Genomic DNA, 20,511 nt, shown 5'->3' with positions numbered 1-20,511 from the left:
TGTGCCCAGCAGCCTGAGAGCCCAGAAGTCCATGTGCTGTGAGAGAACACACAGGCTTAATCCTCTTAGGGGAGAGAAGTCCAGGAGGAACCATGACCCGGAGTTGCAGGGCAGAGGCACTGGAGGGAGCCAAAAAACCATCAAAATAATCCCAAGAAGTCAACCGTAGGGGCAGGAGGAAAGGCCCCAAGTCTTAGAATGTGAGAAGCCTGCTATGGGGTGTTTGAGTGCAAAAGGGGGTGCTCTGCAGGAAATACAATTGAGGTGCTAAGTGAGGAGAGGGTGACGTCAAAGTCCTGACATGAGGGAGGAGAAGCTGAGAGGAAGGGCTCAATTCACCATTAGAAGTGTTTGGGGCTGAAAGGGGCTTAAATCACTCTTTAGAGAGGAGACCCTCGGCAGAGTCCTTGGGTGGAGTGGGGGGGGGGAGTCCCCTCAAGGGGTGAGCCCTGGTTCCCAGCTGAAGGTGGGGTGTTCCCAGCCTCCAGTGCCAACATTTGTATTATATTTCATCCTCACGACCATGAGATGGACCATTATCATCCCTATTTCACAGATGAGAAAAAAATCAAGCCTTAGGACTGTTGTAACTAATGTGAAGTCACACCACCTATTCTACTAGGAGAGCCGGGCTGTGACTTCACCCTACCTCACTCCAAAAATCTGTCGGTCCTAGGAGCCAGCATCCAACACCCACTAGTGTTTCTCTGCCTTCCTCCACGACTCTCCTTTCCTGACTGCCTTCTTTGTCTGCAGCGAGGGGGTCAACTCGGGTCCCAGGGACCAAGATCCCGCCATTAGTTACTGCATACCCGGACGCTAGGCCCACCCCAGGAAGAGAGCCCGCAGGGACACAGAGGGCTTTGCGGAAGGGGAGGCTGTTATTACTGCGTGGGATTGAGGGCGGGGCGGAGCCAAACTCGGGGACCGCGGGGCTGCGACTTCAGCACCTTGGAGAGCGCGGCGGGGGCGGGGCTCCCGGGTAAGGGTCGGGGCGGGGCTCCCGGGTAAGGGGCGGGGCGGGGCGGGGCATACCCAAGCCTGGCCGAGGACCCGGGAGCGCGCTCGGAGGCGCTCGCGCCAGTCCCGAGAGCGGCGCGCGGTCTGGAGCCGCGCCCTGCCCTGCGCAGGTGCGCCCGCCGCGCAGTCCCCAGCCGATCCCCGCGGCGGCGGCCTCTCGCCGCGCCCGCGCCTCCTTCCCCGCCGCCGCCGCCTCCGCGCCGCGCTCCGCCCGGATGGCCAGGGCTGTGCGGGAGAATGGCGGAGCGAGAGAGCGGCGGCCTGGGCGGGGGCGCCGCGTCCCCGCCTGCCGCCTCCCCGTTCCTGGGGCTGCACATCGCGTCGCCGCCCAATTTCAGGTGAGGCTCTCCGGCCGCCGCGCCCCACCCTTCAACCTAAATCGATCTACCCGGGCTCCCCCCACCCCGCCCCCGCCTCGCAACACGCACTCATGGGAAACCGCAGAACCGAGAGGGCGGCGTGGGGATGGGGTCTCTTCCCGAATCCCCGTCAGCCTCAAGTCTAGACTCATGGCCGATGCATATCCGCGGTGCGGCTCTCTCCGCCATTCCGTGTCCGAGGCGAGGAGATCCTGAGCTGGAACTGGAGGAGGGGGCGCGGAGGCCGCCTCCTCTCCGACTTTGGAACAGCGGCGGGGTCTGGGGTCCGCGTTGAGGTCCCGCAGGAGGCAGGAAGCCTGGGGCTTTGCCTGCGCGCAGTCGGAAGGCTCCCGAATAGAGGATGACACTAGGTTGGGGTGCCCCTCGGGTCCCAGTTTCTTGGGGCGACCGACAGCCTTGGTGCTAGAGAGAGTCGCAGGCCCCTCTCCCAGCCCTGCCTGGCCAGAGGGGCCCAACTCCCAGGCCTGGCGTGGCCAGGACCTTCTGTGCATTGGGACAAGCACTGACCTGGTCAGATGCGTGTAGGTGCGGAACGAAGGCTCAGCCTCAACCCGCGAGATCGAAGCCCGGCTGTGGGAGGGGGAGTCTGGGCTGCAGCCCGCGGGAGTAGCCACGGTTATTGGTGGGGTGGGTCCTGCTGGGGTGAGTACCCTGGATCCTGATCTGAGCTCCTCCTTCAGCTCTCTCCGTGCCCCTAGTCTGGCCTTAGGCAACTGGGAGGTGGATTTCAGAGAGGTGGCAGTGGGTGTTGTGGGGGTTGGGATGGACGTCCCTCCGTCCTCATCCTGGCAGGTTGGAGAGGAAGAAGAGGAGGGGTTACCGCTCCGGAGCCCCCAGAAAGAGGCCTCCATTCCCCATTGTTCCTCCATGTAATGAGCTGGTGCCTGCCCCTCTCCTGGGGCCTCCACCCCCGCCGGGCCCCAGCTGGGCTCTGGCGCCAGCCCCTCTTCTTGACCAAGGGGTTGCTGGCTCCCCGGCCCTCAGGTGCGCAGGGGCCTCCAGGGATCGCTAAGGGCATCATCTTCAGGACTGGAAATCTCCCAGAAGGCCCGGAGCTGAGCTGCCAAAGACCAGATGGAGGAGGCCGGGCTCCAGGGCTGGGGGCTTTGTGGTTCGAGCCTCAGAGTAAGGAGACCGAGGTCAGACTCACTCCACCCGAGGTGAACTGTGCTGCCTTCCCACCAGCGCTGCCCTCCTTCCAGGAGGCCCCTCTGTGGTGGCTGAGCACAGCCCTGGGACAGACGTGGATGCCAATCCTGGCTCCACCAACTTTCTAGCTGCCTGACCTGGGCAGCTCTTTGGGCTCATCTGTTGATGAGCTAATTCATATTGATTCCTTCAGGTGCATCACGCTGGCACTCAACAAGCGTCACCCTCCACACCGGCGGGCGTTGAGGCGGCTCATTCCTGCTCGGGGCATGTTCCTGGGGCTGGCTGAGGTCTCCCTCCCCACCACTCTGGGCGTCAGGATGGGCCTGCCCATTTTGTAGATGAGGAGACTGAGGTTCAGCAAGGCGGGTGGCTTCCCCGAGGGGAGTCAGGGCCTGAGGCTGCATGTTCAGTCCACTCTACCTTCAGGCCCTGCCTCTGACCCGGAGGACAGCTTGGCCTCCCCCACCTGCTTCCCCCTCCGCAGTTGAGAGGGCTTTCCGTCCCTGCTGCCCCCGGCGGGCAGGTTATCCTGGGCTCCTGAGGGACAGTGACTGATAAGGAGGGCCCGCCAGTGAGTGTGCCCAGCCCTGGGCCCGGTGGGCAAGGGTGGCACTGTGCCAAGGCTGAGTGTGGGTTGGCCCTCTGGGACACCATGGCCTGGCTGTGGAGATGTGAACAGTAAGGCCAGTGTCTTTGGCCCCGAGGCCTGCCCTGCCGGCTCCAGCAGCCCCCGCTGCCCTTTCCCCGGCCGCCTCTCACAGTCCTGAGCTCGGCTGATGGAGCCCGGGTGGGACTGCGCCCCTGTGGCTCTGGCCTGGCTTTGAATCCTGGCTCCGTCCCTTTAACCACATGCTCAGAGTGGGTGCCGAATGCCTTGGGCTGGTTTTTTCTCCATGATGCCTACTTTGGCCCTTGCTCAGGGCGGCCCTAATACTTGGATGAAACAATACATGTTGAGTGTTTCAAGGGCTGTGAAGAGCTGTATTCATGTCGGGCTATTCCTGTGGGTATTATTGTGTGTGTGTGTGTGTGTGTGCACGTGTATGTGCATGCGTGCATGTGTGCGTGTGACCCAGCACCACTGTCCACTTCCAGAAGGCACAAGACGTCAATACCTAAACTTCAGTTTGCCTGAAGCCCGGCACAGAGTAGGTGTGCAGTGCTTTACTATTTAACTGGGGATGCAGCTGGAGAGTTCAGAGAAGAACGCTGGAAACCCTGCCACTTGGGAGGCCTTTGCTCTGCCCAGGCGCCGTTCTAAGCACTTTCTGTGCAAGGGCGCCTCGTCCTGCGCAGAACCACACAGACAGAATCTTGTCGTTATCCCCACTTTGCAGATGAAGAAACTGAGACGGGAAGAGGTTGGATAAGTGGCAGAGGTCAAGTTCACAGCCACCCTGGAAAGAGAGGGCCCAGAGGGATAACAATGGAGAGTTTGGGGAGGGGGACACAGGTGTGGCTCTGAGGAGGGCGAGCATTTATTTGTTGAGAGTTGGTGTAAATAAACTTTTTTTTTTCTGATTCTAGAAATGCTCCAACCAGTTACTAGTGGGAGAGGGATTTTCACTTATTTCACACACTTCTGTATTCTTTGAGTTCTTATTTTTACCATAAGCATAAGTTACTTCTGTCACCTACAAAAGAATAAAAGAAAGTTGGAGGGTAAAGTGATACATGTTCATTTTAAGGAAATTCTGTGGGAGAATTTAAGGACTTAGCAGCGGGTTCCTTGAGCTGCGTGGCAGGAGGAAGAGAGGGACAGTCCTCGTGAGAGGCTGGTGGGGGGTCAAGTGAGCGGCTTTCCCGGGGTGTGCCGAAGGCGGCATGGATGAGAGGACCTTAGAGACCAGCCCACTCCCAGCCCACCCCCTTCCTTAGGGGGAGACAAGAGAGGCTGAGGAGGTTCTGGAGCACACACAGCAAGCTGCAGCAGAGCTGGGACGGCACCGGGTCTCAGGATTCCTTGGACACGATGGTCATGTTCTGGCCCCCACACGGCCTGGGGGGCGCAGGAGCCAAGGGCCCCCTACCCACCTCCTCACAGGGTTCTGTGCGCTCAGCTGTTTTTCATTCACTCAGCAAGAACTTGTGGGAATTCCCAGTGGTTAGGATTCCACCCTGGCACTGCTAAGGGCCTGGGTTTGATCCCTGGTTGGGGAACTAAAATCCCATAAGCTGTGCTGCCTGGCTCTCCACCTCACCCCCAAAAAACCCAAGTTACCTGCACTTTGCTGGGCTCACTGAGACACTCCAGAGGCACAGATGAGGGCCTGGCCTGTCATGCGGGCAGCGACGTGGTCTATGTGGTCGGACAGACAGACAGACAAGGCCTTACAAGGCAGGTTGTAGGTGAGCTGGTGACTCAAGTCAGGGGCCTGGAGGGGCCTTGGGTCAGGGCAGGGTGAGCTCAGCACAGGCCTGGGGGGCGAGTGAGGGTCACCCAAGAGGAGGGGTGAAGAGGGAAGGGGCATGTGACACCCAGGCTGGCCCAAATGCAGAGACTGGGCGTGCAGGGACGCAAGGCCCTGCGGGGACCCTGGCCTGTCCCCCCACAAGCAGGGGAGCCCACAGAGGTCTCGGGAAGGACAGCATCAGATGGTGCCTCGGGCTTCTGATCAGGAGTGGACAGGGAGGCCACTGGGAGACCGGCTGTTGTGTGGGTGTGGACGGGGCTCAGGGGAGAGACATTTGGAGGGTACATTAGCCCACCTGGGAGGGAGCTAGGGGAGGGGAGAGAGGCGCCTGGGATGAGGCCGGTCCAAGGAAGGGGGTGCCCTGTGGGAGAAGAGAGGCTTGGGTGATGACACCACTTGAAGCTGAGCCTGAGGTTGCTGATCAAGGGGGGACCCAGTTAGAGGGTTCAAGCAGGCAGTTGGTGTGGGGTCTGGAGCTCAAAGGGGAGGATGGGGCTGGGGCCACAGACCCTGGGAGTCTCTGCTCAGAGAGCGAGTGATGGCCTGAAGCCTCAGGAGGAGCATCAGAATGGTGGGGGGTGGGGGGGACAGAGTGAAGGGAGAGGCTGGGGACCTGCCACATCTGGGGGGCAATGAAAAGCTGCTGCTGTTGGGGCCACCCCAACCCCGCCCTGGGCAGCGCCCCCAGATGGCTGCGATGAGGCAGAACGTGGACTCTGCTCACACAGCCTGCTGTGGCCAAGGCAGCATTGCAACCCAGCGATTGGGTGTCAGAACCATAAGTTGGCCTCTGGATTCCTGGGGCCCCAGGGGGACCCACAGGTTGGGCCCAGGTCCCGTTTCCCATCCAGGGGCTCTTGCGCGTCCAGGGCACTGTCTCTGCAGCTGGCCCTGCTCCTGGATTCATTCAAGAAATCTCTAGGCACGTCCACCGTGGGCCTGGCCTTACCCGGCACCAGAGACACAGGCAGGGCCCAGGGCCTGGGTCTATCAGTGCTGCTTCTAACAAGCATTAATTTAGTGCCTGCAGTATACGGGTCCGGGGCTTCACGTGCAGAGCAGAGCAGGGGCGAGAGTCAGTTACCCCAGGAAACCCGGCTCTGCGAGGGGCGGGGGCTCGGGGGTGCGACCCAGAGCGGACTTGCGGAGAAGACGCCCCCCAGATGCCACCACGTCCCACGGCTGTTTGTGTCAGGGTCTCTTCCTGTGTGCGAGTCATCACGTGGAGCCATAAGGTGACACACTCCGTCTTCTGCTGATTCTATTAGTTTCCGTTTTCAACATTAACGCACAGACTTTATAACGTTCATCCCGAACAGTGAGCAATGCTCCATCCGCTGGAAGACCCCGCGTGCCAGACTCCGCGGTGGTCTCCATCATGAGGACACACACCCTTGTGAAGAAGGGTTTTGCCAAGGTTGGGATGGTTCCATAGGATAATGTCCTGAAAGTCGAGTCACCAGATCCCAGAGTTCTTGCTCCATATCAGCACCAAAGTATCTAAACAGATTAGATGCTTGCTAACCCCAAGCAGGGCCTTCCCGGGTGCCCTAGTGGTAAAGAGCCTGCCTGCCAGCGCAACCGGGCTTCCCTGGCGGCTCAGCTGGTAAAGAATCCGCCTGCGGTGCAGGAGACCTGGGTTCGGTCCCTGGGTTGGGAAGATCCCCTGGAGGAGGAAATGGCTACCCACGCCAGTATTCCTGCCTGGAGAATCCCATGGACAGAGGAGCCTGGTGGGCTACAGCCCACGGGGCTGCAATAGAGTCGGGCTGAGCACAACCCCAAGTAGGGGTGTTCTTGTGGGACTGGTTTCTTGGGTTGGATTCAGTTTTCAGTGAAGATGACCCCAGTGTGGACACGGTTGAGAAAGGAATTCCAGACCGGAGGAGAAAACCCAGCCTGACCCCAGGGTCTCCCAGAGCTGGGGGTGGGACGGAGAGGGGACTCTGAGGGTGAGGCTGGGCCTGGCGCCCCCCACTCTGCCGTCTCAACCAGTACCATCTTCCCAGAGGCCCCCACTCCTACCCCAGACGCGCAGGCAGGGTTCTGGGCACACAGGAAGTCAGGCTGAAGAGGGAGCTGGCTTCAAGATTTCCGAAGGGGAAGTCTAGAAAGACCTGGGGACATCAGCGTTTCATTCATTCAACAGCAGTCGCTAAGTACCTGTCATGTCAGGCCCCCTCGTGATGCCGCCCTCACGGGCCAGTTGCCTCTCAGGGGAGCCCGCCTCTGGTCACAGAGCCCACAGGGAAAATTCCAGTGACTCCCCGCCCCAGGATGCCTGCAAAGGGGACCTAGGCCACAGCGGGGCTCTTCAGCCCAATCAGGGAGCCAGTGGGGCAGGAGCCTAAGAGTTGGGAGGGTGGGAGGCGGGGGCAGGATCCGCAGGTGAGAATTTGGGCCCCTTCCCCTAAGGATGGGGGAAGCTGTTAGGGTTCTGAGCTGGGAACAGGTGATAGAGCCAGACTTGCATTTCACATGTTGGTTTTGGTGGCCCCTCGGAGAATGGCCTGTAGGAGAGACCAAGGGAGGTGAGGAAGCTGCTCGGAGTAGGGCAGCCCAGGCTCGGGTTCGAGAAACCCCTGGACAGCCGTGCTCAGCACTCAGAGGGCGGCAGAGAGATGGGCGGGACCCTTGCACCGCAGCTGACCCCATCACAGCGGGGCCCCGTGAGACATCGTGGCCGGGACCCACGGTCAGTCAGCTGGCACCTTGACCTCCCTCCCCAGGAGCCAGGAACAGGAAGACAGGAAGAGCCTCTGGGCAGCCAGAAGCCCGGCTGGGTTTGGCATTGCTCAGCTTGAAGCCTCAGCACTCTACCATTTAACCCTTGCTTGGCAGGCACTGCTGACTCCACCTCCTCCTGCGTGGAAACAGCAGCTTAGAAAGAGCTGCCGCTGGTGGAACGCAGATGTGACTGACGGCACATGGCAAGGGAAAGGCCGTGACGTAAACATTGAAACACAAGAGGCTTGTCTGTCCGTTTAGGGGAGCTCGGCTCAGGCAGCAAGAGCCTGAGGGTGGCACGTTCAGAGGACAGTGAGGAGCCAGAGGGGAGGACTGGGGCGCCAGAGTGGGAGGCGATGAGGTTAACTCGGAAGAGGGAGCCTGGGTGATAAAGATTGATGCCAAAGGTCGGGCTGAGGGGAGTCTCCAGAAACCAAACCCTTGCCATAGAGTGACCAGATGTTAGTGTGGGTGAGACCTCGTGACCCGTCTCACCCCAACGGGCAAGCAAGTCTGGGTGATGAGGGCAGCTGCCTCCGAAGGGCTGGGGTTCCCAGACCTAGAGGCAAAGCCAGGGACCCGATCTGTGGCGGGTCGTGTGGTTCAGCCTGAGCTGTCTTCTGGCACTCCGGACGCCGGTTTCCATGGGGAAGGTGGATCAGTGGGTTCAGGAGGGGACCTTCCTCCTTCCTTCCTGCTCCTGCTGCCTGCCTCCCCTCCATCTTTTCCTTCCTCCTCAAGGAGCTGCTCTCCTTGAACTTGGAGGGACTAAGGGTCTGTATGGCTTTCCCTCCACAAAGGGCCTCCTGGGGCTTCAGGTGAGAGACCCAGAACTCGTGGTGCCTGGAGAAGCAGGAGGGAAGGGCAGGGAACAGGGCGGCGGAGGCATGGGCAGAGGTGGGCCTTGCGGGAGGTGGGTGTGATTTGCAAAGATGACTCCAGGACTAGTCCAGCCCCCGATCCTTGGTCGGGACCTCCTCACAGCACCCTGTAGTTTACACACACTCCACTCAGTTAAGTTTACCAGCACCCAGATGGGGGGGCCTCATCTTACATATGCGGAAGCCGCGGACCTATGGCATCTTCTGTCTGAGCCTTAGTGTTCCTCATCTGTAAAATGGGCAGAATAAAACCATCTTCCAAGGCTGGAGTGAAGATGAAGGGAGACGCAGAGCATAAAGAAGGTTGGTGGCCAGGGCATGGCAGCCACTCAGGCGACAGGGCGGCTGAGCCTTGGATGGAGTCAGGATATGATCTCAGGCCTCCTGCTTCTGAGCCTGGTATGGCGGCCATTCCACCATCTTGCCTGGCTTAGGAGTAAAAAGTAAGATTGAGGAGCTCCGTGAACCTGCCCCACCAGAGCCAGGGATCAAGTACAAGCTGTTGAGCCCCAGCCCAGGGCTCTGTCCACCACTGCCCTCGGTGACCCTCATTGCTCATGTGTAGAGGCTGAGACAGCTGTCCCTGCCAGCCCCCCAGACCTGCCTCCCAGGAAGCAAGAATATCGGGTGATGCTGAGATTGCGTGTGTAGAAATGAGCTGAGAAGCCCCGGCCCAGGTCCAAGCCAGACCCTGCAGGTCTGCTGTGAACACTCTGGTCTGAGAGGAGCCGTGGAGGCTGAGGCTGTCCTGGACGGCCATCAGCAGACACATACTGAGTGCCTAGTGTATGCAAGATGACCTCACCAGCTCTGCCCTCCAGACTTTGCTGGGGTGAGGGGGCACATGCTGGGTGCAGGGTGGGGGTCGGGGGTGAGCTCCATCTACTTTGGAGCCCCCTGAGAGGACGGGAAGGATGCTTGATGCAGGCCCCTTTCCCTCTACTCCTTCACACTGCCTTCCCTCCACGCACAGGGTGACACCAACCACAAGCAGGAGGAATGACAGGGAGCGCTGCCTGGAGGGCTGTGAGGCGCTGACACCAGGGACCAGGAGGGCTTCCTGGAGGAGGGGGCTTAACCGAACCTTCTCCCAGCAGGCACAGGTGAAAGCCTGCTACGTGCTTCATCCAAGCACTGGGTTAGACGCTTGGGAGGCAGATGCAAGAGATAGACCTTCACACACAGAGTCGGCAAGAGGAGTTGCGTGCAAAGGGTGGTGCTTCATCTGCCTCATCGTGGTGGGTGCGAGGGGGAGCAATGTGCAGGCATGGGGAAACTGAGGCAGACAGCCCAGGGCAGAGGCCTGGGACTGCAGAGGCAGGAGCTAGGCCAGGCTGGGCAGTGAGGGCAAGAACATGCAGACGTGTGAGGGGGTCCCAGGCCCCCAAGGGTCGTCTGAAGGTGCGTCTGGGTTAGTCACCCAATGGTCCTGCCACTGCCTGGTGCCACTGAGTCCCAGGGGGTGCTTTCTCCGTGATGGGCCGGGCTGCCAGTGTGTGTTCCCCACTGCAGATGGGTTCTCAGCCCAGGATCAGAGATGCTACCCTGTGCCAGACTGGGCAGGGCTGCCCTGACTTCTTCCCCAGCCTGCCCCTACCTCCACGCCCTGCCCCAGCCCGGGGAATCTACCACCCTTGGGCTCCAGGTCAGAAGAGGCCTTCGAGAGCACATTGTCATCGGCTACCTCGGCCGCCAAATGCCTCCGTGCCGCTCCTCCAGGGGTCTTCCAGCTTCTACTGCTGCCACCCCACAGTGCCAGGAGTCTCTTGGGCCCCCAGGCTGCCCTTCTGCCCTGCCCAGGGAGATCCACACATGACCTGCCCTTAGCCCTGGCCTTGGAGCCTCCTTTGCCTCCAGGCACTTCCTGGATGGAAGGACAGAGCCCTGGGGAAGGGGGCCGGGTTCTGTGTGCACCCAGGTGGGCAACAGAAGCAGCCCAGACCCACCCCAGGCAGCGCTGTCTGTGAGCCCACAGAAACCTGCCTGATGAGCTGCGGGGGCTGAGCATCCCTTTGTGGAGAATTTTGGAAGCACAGCCCCCCACCCCCACCCCCACCCCCATCTCACCACCAGGAGCCCTAATTGTGCTGCTGGCCCTTTAAAAGCAGATCCGGGGCTGGCTTTTGGGGGGAAACTGCCCAGATTTCTGCCATCTGCATTCAAGCCTGGGCCAGGGAGGGGGGGCCACCCCAGCCCCTGACAGGATCGGGGCATTGGAAGGGCAGGAGGAGCCCGGCATTGATTGCAGTAACCTGATCCCGCGGGGGAGGCGGCGGCGACAGCAGCGGCTGGGAAGAGCCAGGGAGGAAGCTGCCTGCAGCTGAGGGCTGGCGGGGCAGAGCTGGGGTCGGCAGCCAGCCGCTGCCTCCTCTCCCGGCCCATCTATTTTTAATGAGCTCCCCAGGCTTCTGCAGCGGGCTGGACGCAGAAAGGCAGGCCCAGGCGGCGGAGGCCGGAGGCCCCAGCCCTGCCCCGAGCCCTGGCCCCCACCCCAACCCTTCTGGGCATGAGAGGGCGGCCCTGGGGCCCCGCAGCCCCCCGGCCGGGCAGGGCTCTCCATGCAGCTGGTGCTGAAGATGGATTCGAGCCCAGACAATGACAGCTGGTTGGAGGATCAGTGGGAGCACTGGTAGGGGTTTGGGGCCCGGCGTGGGGGAGGGGGAAGCTCTGGGGCAACTCCACTGGGCTCCAGGTCTCTGTTTGGTTTGAGGGGAGGCCAGAGGCAGGGGGTGTGGCCCTCTAGGACCCCCTGGGGCTGAGCCCACCACCTCTCCTGGGTGACCTTGGACTAGTGGGTCTACATTCTCTAGCCCTCAATCTCCTGGTCTTCTTGAAGAAAAGGCTCAGAATTCTCCCCAACTTCCTTAACAGAGTTCTCCCACTGTCCCACCCACACCAAACCAGGCAGATACCCTGGGCTGGGGCTGAGTAGGAGCTGGCACAGCCCACCACTCTGGGGTGGGGGCTGGCCTTGCGGGGACAGGGTCCTCGTACAGCCAGTTAGAGTTCCCATGCTTTGAGTGGGATCTCCTGAGTCCAGGACACCTCCAGCTTATCCCAGCCCCGCCATGGGCGACCTCCCGTTCAGGGCCCACATGCCAGGCAGGAGGATTTTGCATTGGAATTGATGAGACCAAGAGTGCAGAATAGGGGCACTGTCTTTCCTAGAACTGGATGAAACTAGATTGACACCAGGTTCCCTTTCATCTGCTCCCAGGGCTTCTGAGGGGGGACCTCCTGGGCCAAGGACATGGAGCACCCCTCTGAGCTGGGGCGGGGCCTCTGCCAGCACCCTGGTTTCTGTCCCCAAGGTGCACAGGGAGGCCCCACTCCTGGCCTCCCTTGGAGTCTCTTCTCAACGCTCCGCCTCCTCCATGGGTGAACTGGAGTCAAGTCAATGCCTTGACTCTGGAAGCCATTTCTTTGGCAGAGCCGAGGCTCTGACCAGCTGGGCCTTCTAGGCACAGCCTCCTGGTTGACAGCAGGGTGGAAACTCCCAGCCGGGTAGAGCTACGGTGACCCAGAGCCCTCCCTTCCAGTCCTCACCAGGAGACCTGCCTTTTGATCTGAGCCCCAAGCTTGCCCTGCCTGCTCAGTACCCCTTGCACTGATGCAGGCAGACCTCAGGTCCTGTCCTCTAGGGGCTGTGATATGTCAAGGGGCTACTCCTCGGAAGAGGTACAAGGGAGGCACCAGGGTCCTCGGCCCACCGCCAGCAGTCCCGAGTGGTAACTTTGGCTTCTTGTCCCCACCAGGCTCACCCATGACATCAGCCTAGAGGAGTTTGAGGATGAAGACCTCTCCGAGATCACCGATGAGTGTGGCATCAGCCTGCAGTGCAAAGACACCTTGTCCTTACGGGTAAGGGTTGGGTGGATGGGATGGGTAGGGACAGGAGGGAGGGTATCCCCGTATCTAGAGGGGCTCTCGGGGTCTTTTTGGTACTCCCATCTAAGGAAATAACACGCAGGAAACATCCAGGACCATGCCTGGCACATCTTGAGTGCTCAGATTTTTTATTTATCATGTATTTATTTATTTTGCCAGGGGCAAAGGCAGGAGACAGATCCTTCAGTTGCCCACAAGAAGGGAGAGAGCAGGAAGTCTTGAGGCCTAGGACAGTAGCAGTTAGGACCATAATTAAGGGAAGACTCAGGACTACCCTAAATCCTTTCCAAAGCTTCCTTGGCAGAGGGCCTGAGGCAGTGTAGGGCGGAGTCCAGTGGAATCTGCAGTGCTTTGGGGCAGGAGAAGAGAGCCAGGGCACTCCCAGGCACCGAACACACCACATAGCCTAATGGACCCCCTCTGGCCTGTCCTAAGGGTCTCTCTGGAAGGTTAATCCAGCATTGCTGCTCTGGGCCCCCGTGGCTTTGCCATAGGACAGATGGCTCTCTCAGCTGCCAAAGGTCTGAATCCTGCCTGGAGGGAGGTCCCCAGTGTCTGGGGAGGCCCAGTCAGACAGAGATCCCTCATGTCTTTTCAGAACAGGAAAAAGGGGCCACAGGCCAAGAGATGGAAAGCAAGCGTGCAGCTAGGTTGCAGAGCCCAGAGTTTCTCTCAGCCCCCAGGAGGGTGGGTGGCCGGAGTAGACATGCGGTTGGGAGAATGTTAGCAAAGGAGAGCCGCAGTGTGAGTTGGGGTGGGGTGCCTCTGTGTTGACCTCCTTTCACCCCCCAGAGATTCTGTAAGTCCTTCTAGGCAAGAGGAAACCGAGGGGTGAGGCAAAACCTACCTACGTTGTACCCCCACCCCCTGGCCAGGCCAGAGGGGATGGAGGCAGAGGCCACTGATTCTGGATGAATACAGCTTCTTTGAGGTCATTCATCGGTTTGGGACTCCCGCACCATCCTCTTGGCTGACTTGTACAAGCAGAGCCTTGGAGAGGGTGGTCTTTGCAACCAGCGGACCCTGAGACAGTACTAGCTCAGGGTGTACCCTGTGGGGCCTTAGCCAAGCTCCAGGGGGCTATCACGTTTTCTTGCCAGTAAATCCTGGCCTCTCTGGGACGCTGGGAGGCAGTTAACTGGCGAGGGAATTGGGAGAGTCAAGGGATCTGTCCAAGGTGCCAGGGAATTAATGGCAGGCCTGGAGCTAGAACGGAGCTCTGGACTGTCAAAGTTAGGCCGAGAGAAGACCTCAGGTTGGAGGGTCCTTAGCCTGAGGATGGAAGAGGGCGTGGATGCCACTGCCTCATGCGAGTGCTTGCCACCTGCTCCTCCCTGCCCGGCGTCCCTCTTCGGTCCGCGCTCGGGTCCTCCTGTCCGCACTGCGGCCCTCTGGGCTGAGACTATTTCCTGGGTTTCCCTTACTGCACACTTCAAAAACTAACCCTGGTCTCCATCCCTTGTGGGGCCCTGAACTCCTCGGCGACCGCTCGGTCCCCAGTCCCCATGGCAACAGCGGTGACCTCACTCTGGGCTCGGTTTACTACTCGGGTGAGGTCACCGGCCGTTGCCAAGGGAACGAGGGGGGGTTGCAAAGAGTCGGAAAGCGGGCGACCGTGGGGGCGGGGATCGGTGTGGACTGCCAAAGGTGCGGACTGACATGCGGAGGAGGCGGCGGCCTCGCGCGTCCTCGAGGGGGCAGGAGGGCACGGCCCCCTCTCGCGGGGCTCCTTGCCGCTCTCCCTGTCTCCCCCTCTTTGCGGCCGCGGAATGGGCTCGCCCGCGCGGGGTGTGGGGCGGGGGGAGGTGGGGGCGGTGCTCGGCCGCCTGGGCTCCGCCCCCGCCCGGCCCCCTGACGCCCCTCCGTCCGCGCCGCGCAGCCCCCACGCGCCGGGCTGCTCTCCGCGGGCGGCGGCGGCGGCGGCGGGGGGAGCAGGCTGCAGGCCGAGATGCTGCAGATGGACCTGATCGATGCGGCGGGGGACACTCCCGGCGCCGAGGACGACGACGAGGAGGAGCGCGCCGCGCGGCGGCCAGGAGCGGGGCCACCCGAGGCCGAGCCCCGCCAGGAGACGGTGCCCCGCGGCCAGAGCCAGGGCCAGGGCCAGGGCCAGGGCCAGGGCCAGGGCCCGGGCGGCGGAGACACGTACCGGCCCAAGCGACCCACCACGCTGAACCTCTTCCCGCAGGTGCCGCGGTCTCAGGTGAGGCGGGGCGGGGCTCTGGCAGGTGTCCTCAGGGTCCCGGCAAGGGCCGCGGAGCCGGCGGGGCTGCGCGAGTCGGAGAAGTCTCCAGCCTGGTGATGCTTGGCCTAGCTTTCCCAGGGGGAGGTCCCTGGAGAGGTGATCGCTGAAGGCAAGCAGAATCCGCCCTAAGTGAGACGGGCCGAGTAGCTCTGGCTGGGTTTTGAGCCTCGAGATGAGACGTGGAAGGAATGTAGGGACTGAGAGGGCCAGGGGGAAGATGCTGCTGGAGAGGGAAGTAGGAGATTAAGAGAACAGGGGTTGCCAGGGTGTCGGGGTTCCTGCTGAACGTGGGGCAGAAGCAGGGCCTGGAGAAAAGGGCACGTGAGGTGGCCTCGTGGGAAAAGTCAGGGGAAGTTGTGAGGAGTTGTGGCGGTTGCCGCTTTGATCGGGCAGCTGGGAATTCCTGGGAGGCAGGGAAGAGAAATGGGAGGCGGAGCTGCTGGGCTGAGTTGGGGGCCTAGGGCCCCTGGGCTGGGTGGCTGGATGCCAAGAAGGGTTGAATGAGGTCTGGGGAGAGCCGGCAGTGGGCCATTGTCTCCCAGGCCCAGTCTGGGGAGGTTCAGAGGAGCAGCTCTGGGAGCGGGGCTGTGGGTGGAGGGTGCAGGGGCTGCAGAGAGAGGATCAGTCCCTTTCTCAGGATGCTCTCTGGTGGGTTTTGGCAGCCAAACTCAGGAATGTGGGAGCTTGCAAGGGTGTTCTCAGGGGAAGGGGCTCAAGGTGTCTGTAGCGAGCCTTGTATATAAGCATTGTGGAGAGGGGTCCCCGGGGCTGGAGAATGTGGGGTGTGTGGCCCGGAGACCCAGGCAGGAGGGCCTCTGGCAATTACATCTGTCATTCCTACCTCATGCGCTCCTGGGGGGAGGGGTGGGGGAACCTCGTCCTGGAGCCATCGTTTGTATGATTCAACCCAGTCCCCCAGGCCAGCTGCTGCGGAGACCCTTCTTCCCGCCTCTTTCAGGCTCTACGAGCACGTCCCTGCCTCTTCCCCTAGGCCATGGCTTCCCAGCCTTCAGGGGAGTAGGGCCTGGAGTGAGCATCTTGCCTGTAAACCCTCCACGTCTGAGACCCCCGGGGTCTGGCTCTGTCCCTGGATGGCTCTGGCTCCCCTCCCCACTCACCACCAATGTTGGTGTCGCCACTTTCGTTGAGGCCAGTGAGAACCTCTCCCTGAGGCCCAGCCAGCTTCCCCGGGCCCAGGGGGTGGGCTGTCCCACGTCAGCAGGCCTGGGCGGAGGACTGTGACTTGCCGCCCCTCCTGCCTGTGCCAGAGGGCTGAGGCCCTTGGCCAAGTGGTAGGGGGGCAGGGGCAGCAGCAAATGGCCAAGGGCTGGCCTGGGGGGGGGGGCGGGGGGCGGGGCAGGGCCGGGCCTCCCTGTGCCGGGCACTGTTGAGCGCCTCTGTCACAAGGGCCTTTTGTCCCCTGCACAGGACACACTGAATAATAACTCTCTGGGCAAGAAGCACAGTTGGCAGGATAGGGTGTCGAGGTCATCCTCACCGCTGAAGACAGGTAAGTGGGGACCCTTTCCCTTGCCTGAACTCCAGCCGTGGTCAGCGGTGGCCCTGGAGCCTGCCGCACGCCCCGTGGGGAGGCCCCACCGTGTCTTGGTGTCTGTGTCCGGGCGGCCCAAGGGCCGGGTGAGGGCGCCAACTTGAGCCCCGCCCCGCCTGCTCTTCAGGGGAGCAGACGCCTCCGCATGAGCACATCTGCTTGAGCGATGAGCTGCCGCCCCCCAGCAGCCCCGCGCCCACCAAGGATCGAGGCACCTCCACGGACAGCCCCTGCCGCCGAAGCGCCGCCACCCAGATGGCGCCTCCCGGTGGGCCCCCTGCCGCCCCCGCGGGTGGCCGGAGCCACTCGCACCGAGACCGCATCCACTACCAGGCGGACGTGCGGCTGGAGGCCACCGAGGAGATCTACCTGACGCCCGTGCAGAGGCCCCCGGACCCTGCGGAGCCTACCTCCGCCTTCCTGCCGCCCGCCGAGAGCCGGATGTCGGTCAGCTCCGACCCCGACCCCGCCGCCTACCCCGCCAGTGCCGGGCGGCCACACCCCTCTATCAGCGAGGAGGACGAGGGCTTCGACTGCTTGTCGTCCCCGGAGCGGGCCGAGCCACCAGTGGGAGGATGGCGCGGGAGCCTGGGGGAGCCGCCGCCGCCTCCGCGGGCCTCGCTGAGCTCCGATACCAGCGCCCTTTCCTACGACTCGGTCAAGTATACGCTGGTGGTGGACGAGCACGCACAGCTGGAGCTGGTGAGCCTGCGGCCGTGCTTCGGCGACTACAGCGACGAGAGCGACTCGGCCACCGTCTACGACAACTGCGCCTCTGCCTCCTCCCCCTACGAGTCGGCCATCGGGGAGGAGTACGAGGAGGCCCCCCGGCCGCGGCCCCCCGCCTGCCTCTCGGAGGACTCCACGCCCGACGAACCCGACGTCCACTTCTCCAAGAAGTTCCTGAACGTCTTCATGAGCGGCCGCTCGCGCTCCTCCAGTGAGTGGGCAGCAGGGAACTGGGGGGGGACCTGGGGGAGGTGTCCCCAGCGGCAGCCCCAGGTCCACCTGGTCACGGCATTAGGGCTGAGCCGGGGGCTGGGACCATCCTCTCCCAGCTTGTCCCCGTGGCTTACAGGTGCGGAGTCCTTTGGGCTCTTCTCCTGCGTCATCAACGGGGAAGAGCAGGAGCAGACCCACCGGGCCATATTCAGGTGAGAGCTGAGGGCCCCGCTGGGCAGGCAGGAGCTGGCCACACCCTCCTGGCCTCCACCATCACCACATGGCCTAAACACAGCCCCTGCACTCAGCCCCAGGAGGACAGTGTCCACCCTCTAGGAACCTGGAGCTTGGACACAGAGTGGACGGTCTCAGAGTGATGTGTTTGCTGCCAGAGCCCAAGAGGGTGCCCAGCAGACACCCCTGACCACACGTTAAAACCCGCCAGCCCCTCACCCTCCCCACCGTGGAAATAGTCCCTACCCATGACCCCTCACTTAGAACTTCCCTGTAGCTCAGGCGGTAATGAATTTGCCTGCAATGCCAAAGACCCGGTCCGATCCCTGGGTCAGGAAGATCCTCTGGAGAAGGGCATGGCAATCCACTCCAGTATTCTTGCCTGGAGAATCCCATGGACAGAGAAGCCTGGCACCTACAGTCTATGGAGTTGCCGAGTCGGACACGACTGAGCGACTAACACTGCTACCGCCATGACCTCTCACAGTTGACCTGTGGCCCTGCTCCCTTGGCTGTGAGCTCCTCGGTGGCAGATGCATGTCTGATTGACCTCGGTCCTCTCCTCCCGGCCCTAGGAGTCACGGGCACACGGGATGCTGTACAAATTTTTATTGAACCAGTGATGTCGATGTAGCTCCCCGACCCCAGAGCCGGGTGGGGAAACATGTCTGGTTGAAGGGGCCCAGGCAGTGAATTCCTCACGGGCCCTCATTGGGGACAGGTTTGTGCCTCGACATGAAGACGAGCTCGAGCTGGAGGTGGACGACCCTCTGCTGGTGGAGCTGCAGGCCGAGGACTACTGGTACGAGGCCTACAACATGCGCACGGGAGCCAGGGGCGTCTTCCCTGCCTACTACGCCATCGAGGTCACCAAGGAGCCTGAGCACCTGGCAGGTAGTGTTTCCTCCCCCGCCCCGGCGCCCCCACATCAGTCCCGCCCCATCGCTCCTGGGCAGACTGGTGCTCCAGATCTCAGCCTCCCAGGGAGGGGGCCCCGCAACGGTGACTTCATCTCACAATAGAGAAAAGTGAGGCCCAGCCCAGCAGGGCCAACCCCAGGGGCAGGGGTGGTGACCCTCTGTGGGTTGCCTGCTGCTCACTCCACGCTTGCTTTCCAGCCCTGACCAAAAACAGCGACTGGGTGGACCAGTTCCGGGTGAAGTTCCTGGGCTCAGTCCAGGTCCCCTATCACAAGGGCAATGATGTCCTCTGTGCTGCTATGCAAAAGGTAGCTGCTCCGCTGGGGAGGGCGCCCACCCCCGGCCTGGTCCCCCATCCTCTCCTGGGGAGAGGGGCGCCAGCCTGATGTCCCGTCCTGCACCCACAGATCGCCACCACTCGCCGGCTCACCGTGCACTTTAACCCGCCCTCCAGCTGCGTCCTAGAGATCAGCGTGCGGGGCGTGAAGATCGGCGTCAAGGCTGATGACTCCCAGGAGGCCAAGGTGACGGCCCAGGGCCCCCCCTGCTCTCCCACCAGACTCCCAACCTGTGCCCTTGCGGGCTGATGACCACCCTCTTCTCTTCTCCCTCCTGTAGGGGAATAAATGTAGCCACTTTTTCCAGTTAAAAAACATCTCTTTCTGTGGATACCATCCAAAGAACAACAAGTAAGACCAGAGGGGAAAGGGGTGGAGGCGGGCGTGCTGACTCAGGGTGCTTGCAGTCCAGCCCCGGGCCTGGCATGCGCCCCAGGGGCCTGAGCCCCTGTCTCGCCCAGACGGACTGCTCCCCCTCTGCAGGTACTTTGGGTTCATCACCAAGCACCCTGCTGACCACCGGTTTGCTTGCCATGTCTTTGTGTCTGAAGAATCCACCAAAGCGCTGGCAGAATCTGTGGGGTGAGTGTGTGCGTCCTGCTGAGCTCCCAGTCCTGGCCTGAGGGCCCCAGCACACTCCTCAGGCTCGGCAACACTCCCAGTTCTCCTAGCGCCTCTGCACAGCTCCTCGGCTCACGGAAGGAGGGCTGGGCGGTCCTGCAGTCCCAACTTTATAGTCACTGGGCCCTTTCTTCAGTTGCAATCTTACTCAGGAAACACCACGTGTAGAGAATAGAGCTGAGCAGCTCTCACTAGGGCAGGCGTGGGAAACAGAGCCCAGAATAGGGACCCCGACACTCCAGGGTGGAAACCCCAGGTGGAGATCCTGCCCCTCCCCAGTGACGCCTGGGTGTCTGCCTGCCTCCTAGGAGAGCATTTCAGCAGTTCTACAAGCAGTTTGTGGAGTACACCTGCCCCACAGAAGACATCTACCTGGAGTAGCGGTGGCGCCACTCCGCCCTCGCATCCCCAGGCCAGGGCCAGGACAGCGGGCTGCCGACAGGACGTGGCACTGCTTGAGGGGGCACCAGCCACCGCCAGAGGAGGGGGAGTGGCGGGCTGCTGGCCGGGGTGGGGGAGGGCAGGGGTTATCAGGAGAGGCGAATGCAGTCTATTGTAATATATGGGGTTAAGACTCATCTGTGGAGGATGGTGTGGGCTGCCTGGGGGTTGGGAGGGCACAGGGCTGGGGGGAAGATGAAGCCTCCAGCCAGGATGGGCTGCCCTCCTAGGAGCAGAGGGCTCTGTCTCACCTTGGGCCTCCCTCACTTCCCCCCTACCAGGGCCTCTGGCCGGCGGCCCCTGCCTTGACAAAGCCCATGCCACCTGTAAGTGCCCACCCTAGCCCTACCCCAAATCCCCAACCCCCAGCTGCGGGGCCCTGAGCTCAAGCCCAGCCCCTCCCGAGGACTCTGTGGTCAGGAAACGGCCGCAGGTGGGGGATGCCCCCCCCCGCCCCCGTTCCAAGCTGTCACCGGTGTGGCCTCTGGACCGACAGCTCCCACCGCAACCCCGCCGGTGCGCTGGCCCCCTGGCAGGCGTGGGGGTCCCCACGCGGAGGGGAGAGCACGGCAGCAACGGGGGCCCCACCTGGGCAGGAAAAGGAGGCTCCGCCCCGGCCCCGGGCCAGCCGGGCCTCTTGGCTGCTTCAGCTGTAGCCCCATTCTGGGTCCTGTGACCCTGGCCTCAATTATTAAAGTGCCATTTCCTGTCGGGACCGCACTGGGTGTCATCTGCTTGGACCCCCCAACCTCGCCC

General features: G+C 62.0%; 1 protein-coding gene across 2 annotated transcripts; it reads left to right on the top strand.

Moving 5' to 3' along the window:
• MAPK8IP1 (mitogen-activated protein kinase 8 interacting protein 1) lies at window positions 1,088–20,475 on the top strand. Of its 2 annotated transcripts, none has more exons than XM_018059190.1 (12): window positions 1,088–1,358; window positions 12,330–12,435; window positions 14,342–14,665; window positions 16,136–16,217; window positions 16,387–17,199; window positions 17,338–17,413; window positions 18,157–18,329; window positions 18,554–18,663; window positions 18,763–18,879; window positions 18,974–19,044; window positions 19,177–19,275; window positions 19,623–20,475. In XM_018059190.1, exons 1-12 carry the CDS (start codon window positions 1,258–1,260, stop codon window positions 19,693–19,695), a joined length of 2,145 nt encoding a protein of 714 aa, XP_017914679.1. In that variant the 5' UTR covers window positions 1,088–1,257; the 3' UTR covers window positions 19,696–20,475. The 2 variants fall into 2 exon arrangements, with proteins under 2 accessions (XP_017914679.1, XP_017914680.1); XM_018059191.1 differs by lacking the exon at window positions 1,088–1,358 and adding an exon at window positions 10,830–11,203.

This window comes from Capra hircus, chromosome 15 (genome assembly GCF_001704415.2).
Source record: "Capra hircus breed San Clemente chromosome 15, ASM170441v1, whole genome shotgun sequence".
Taxonomy (NCBI): Eukaryota; Metazoa; Chordata; class Mammalia; order Artiodactyla; family Bovidae; genus Capra; species Capra hircus.
The sequence above is the reverse complement of the archived record's forward strand: the minus strand, read 5'-3'. Positions and strand labels throughout refer to the sequence as shown.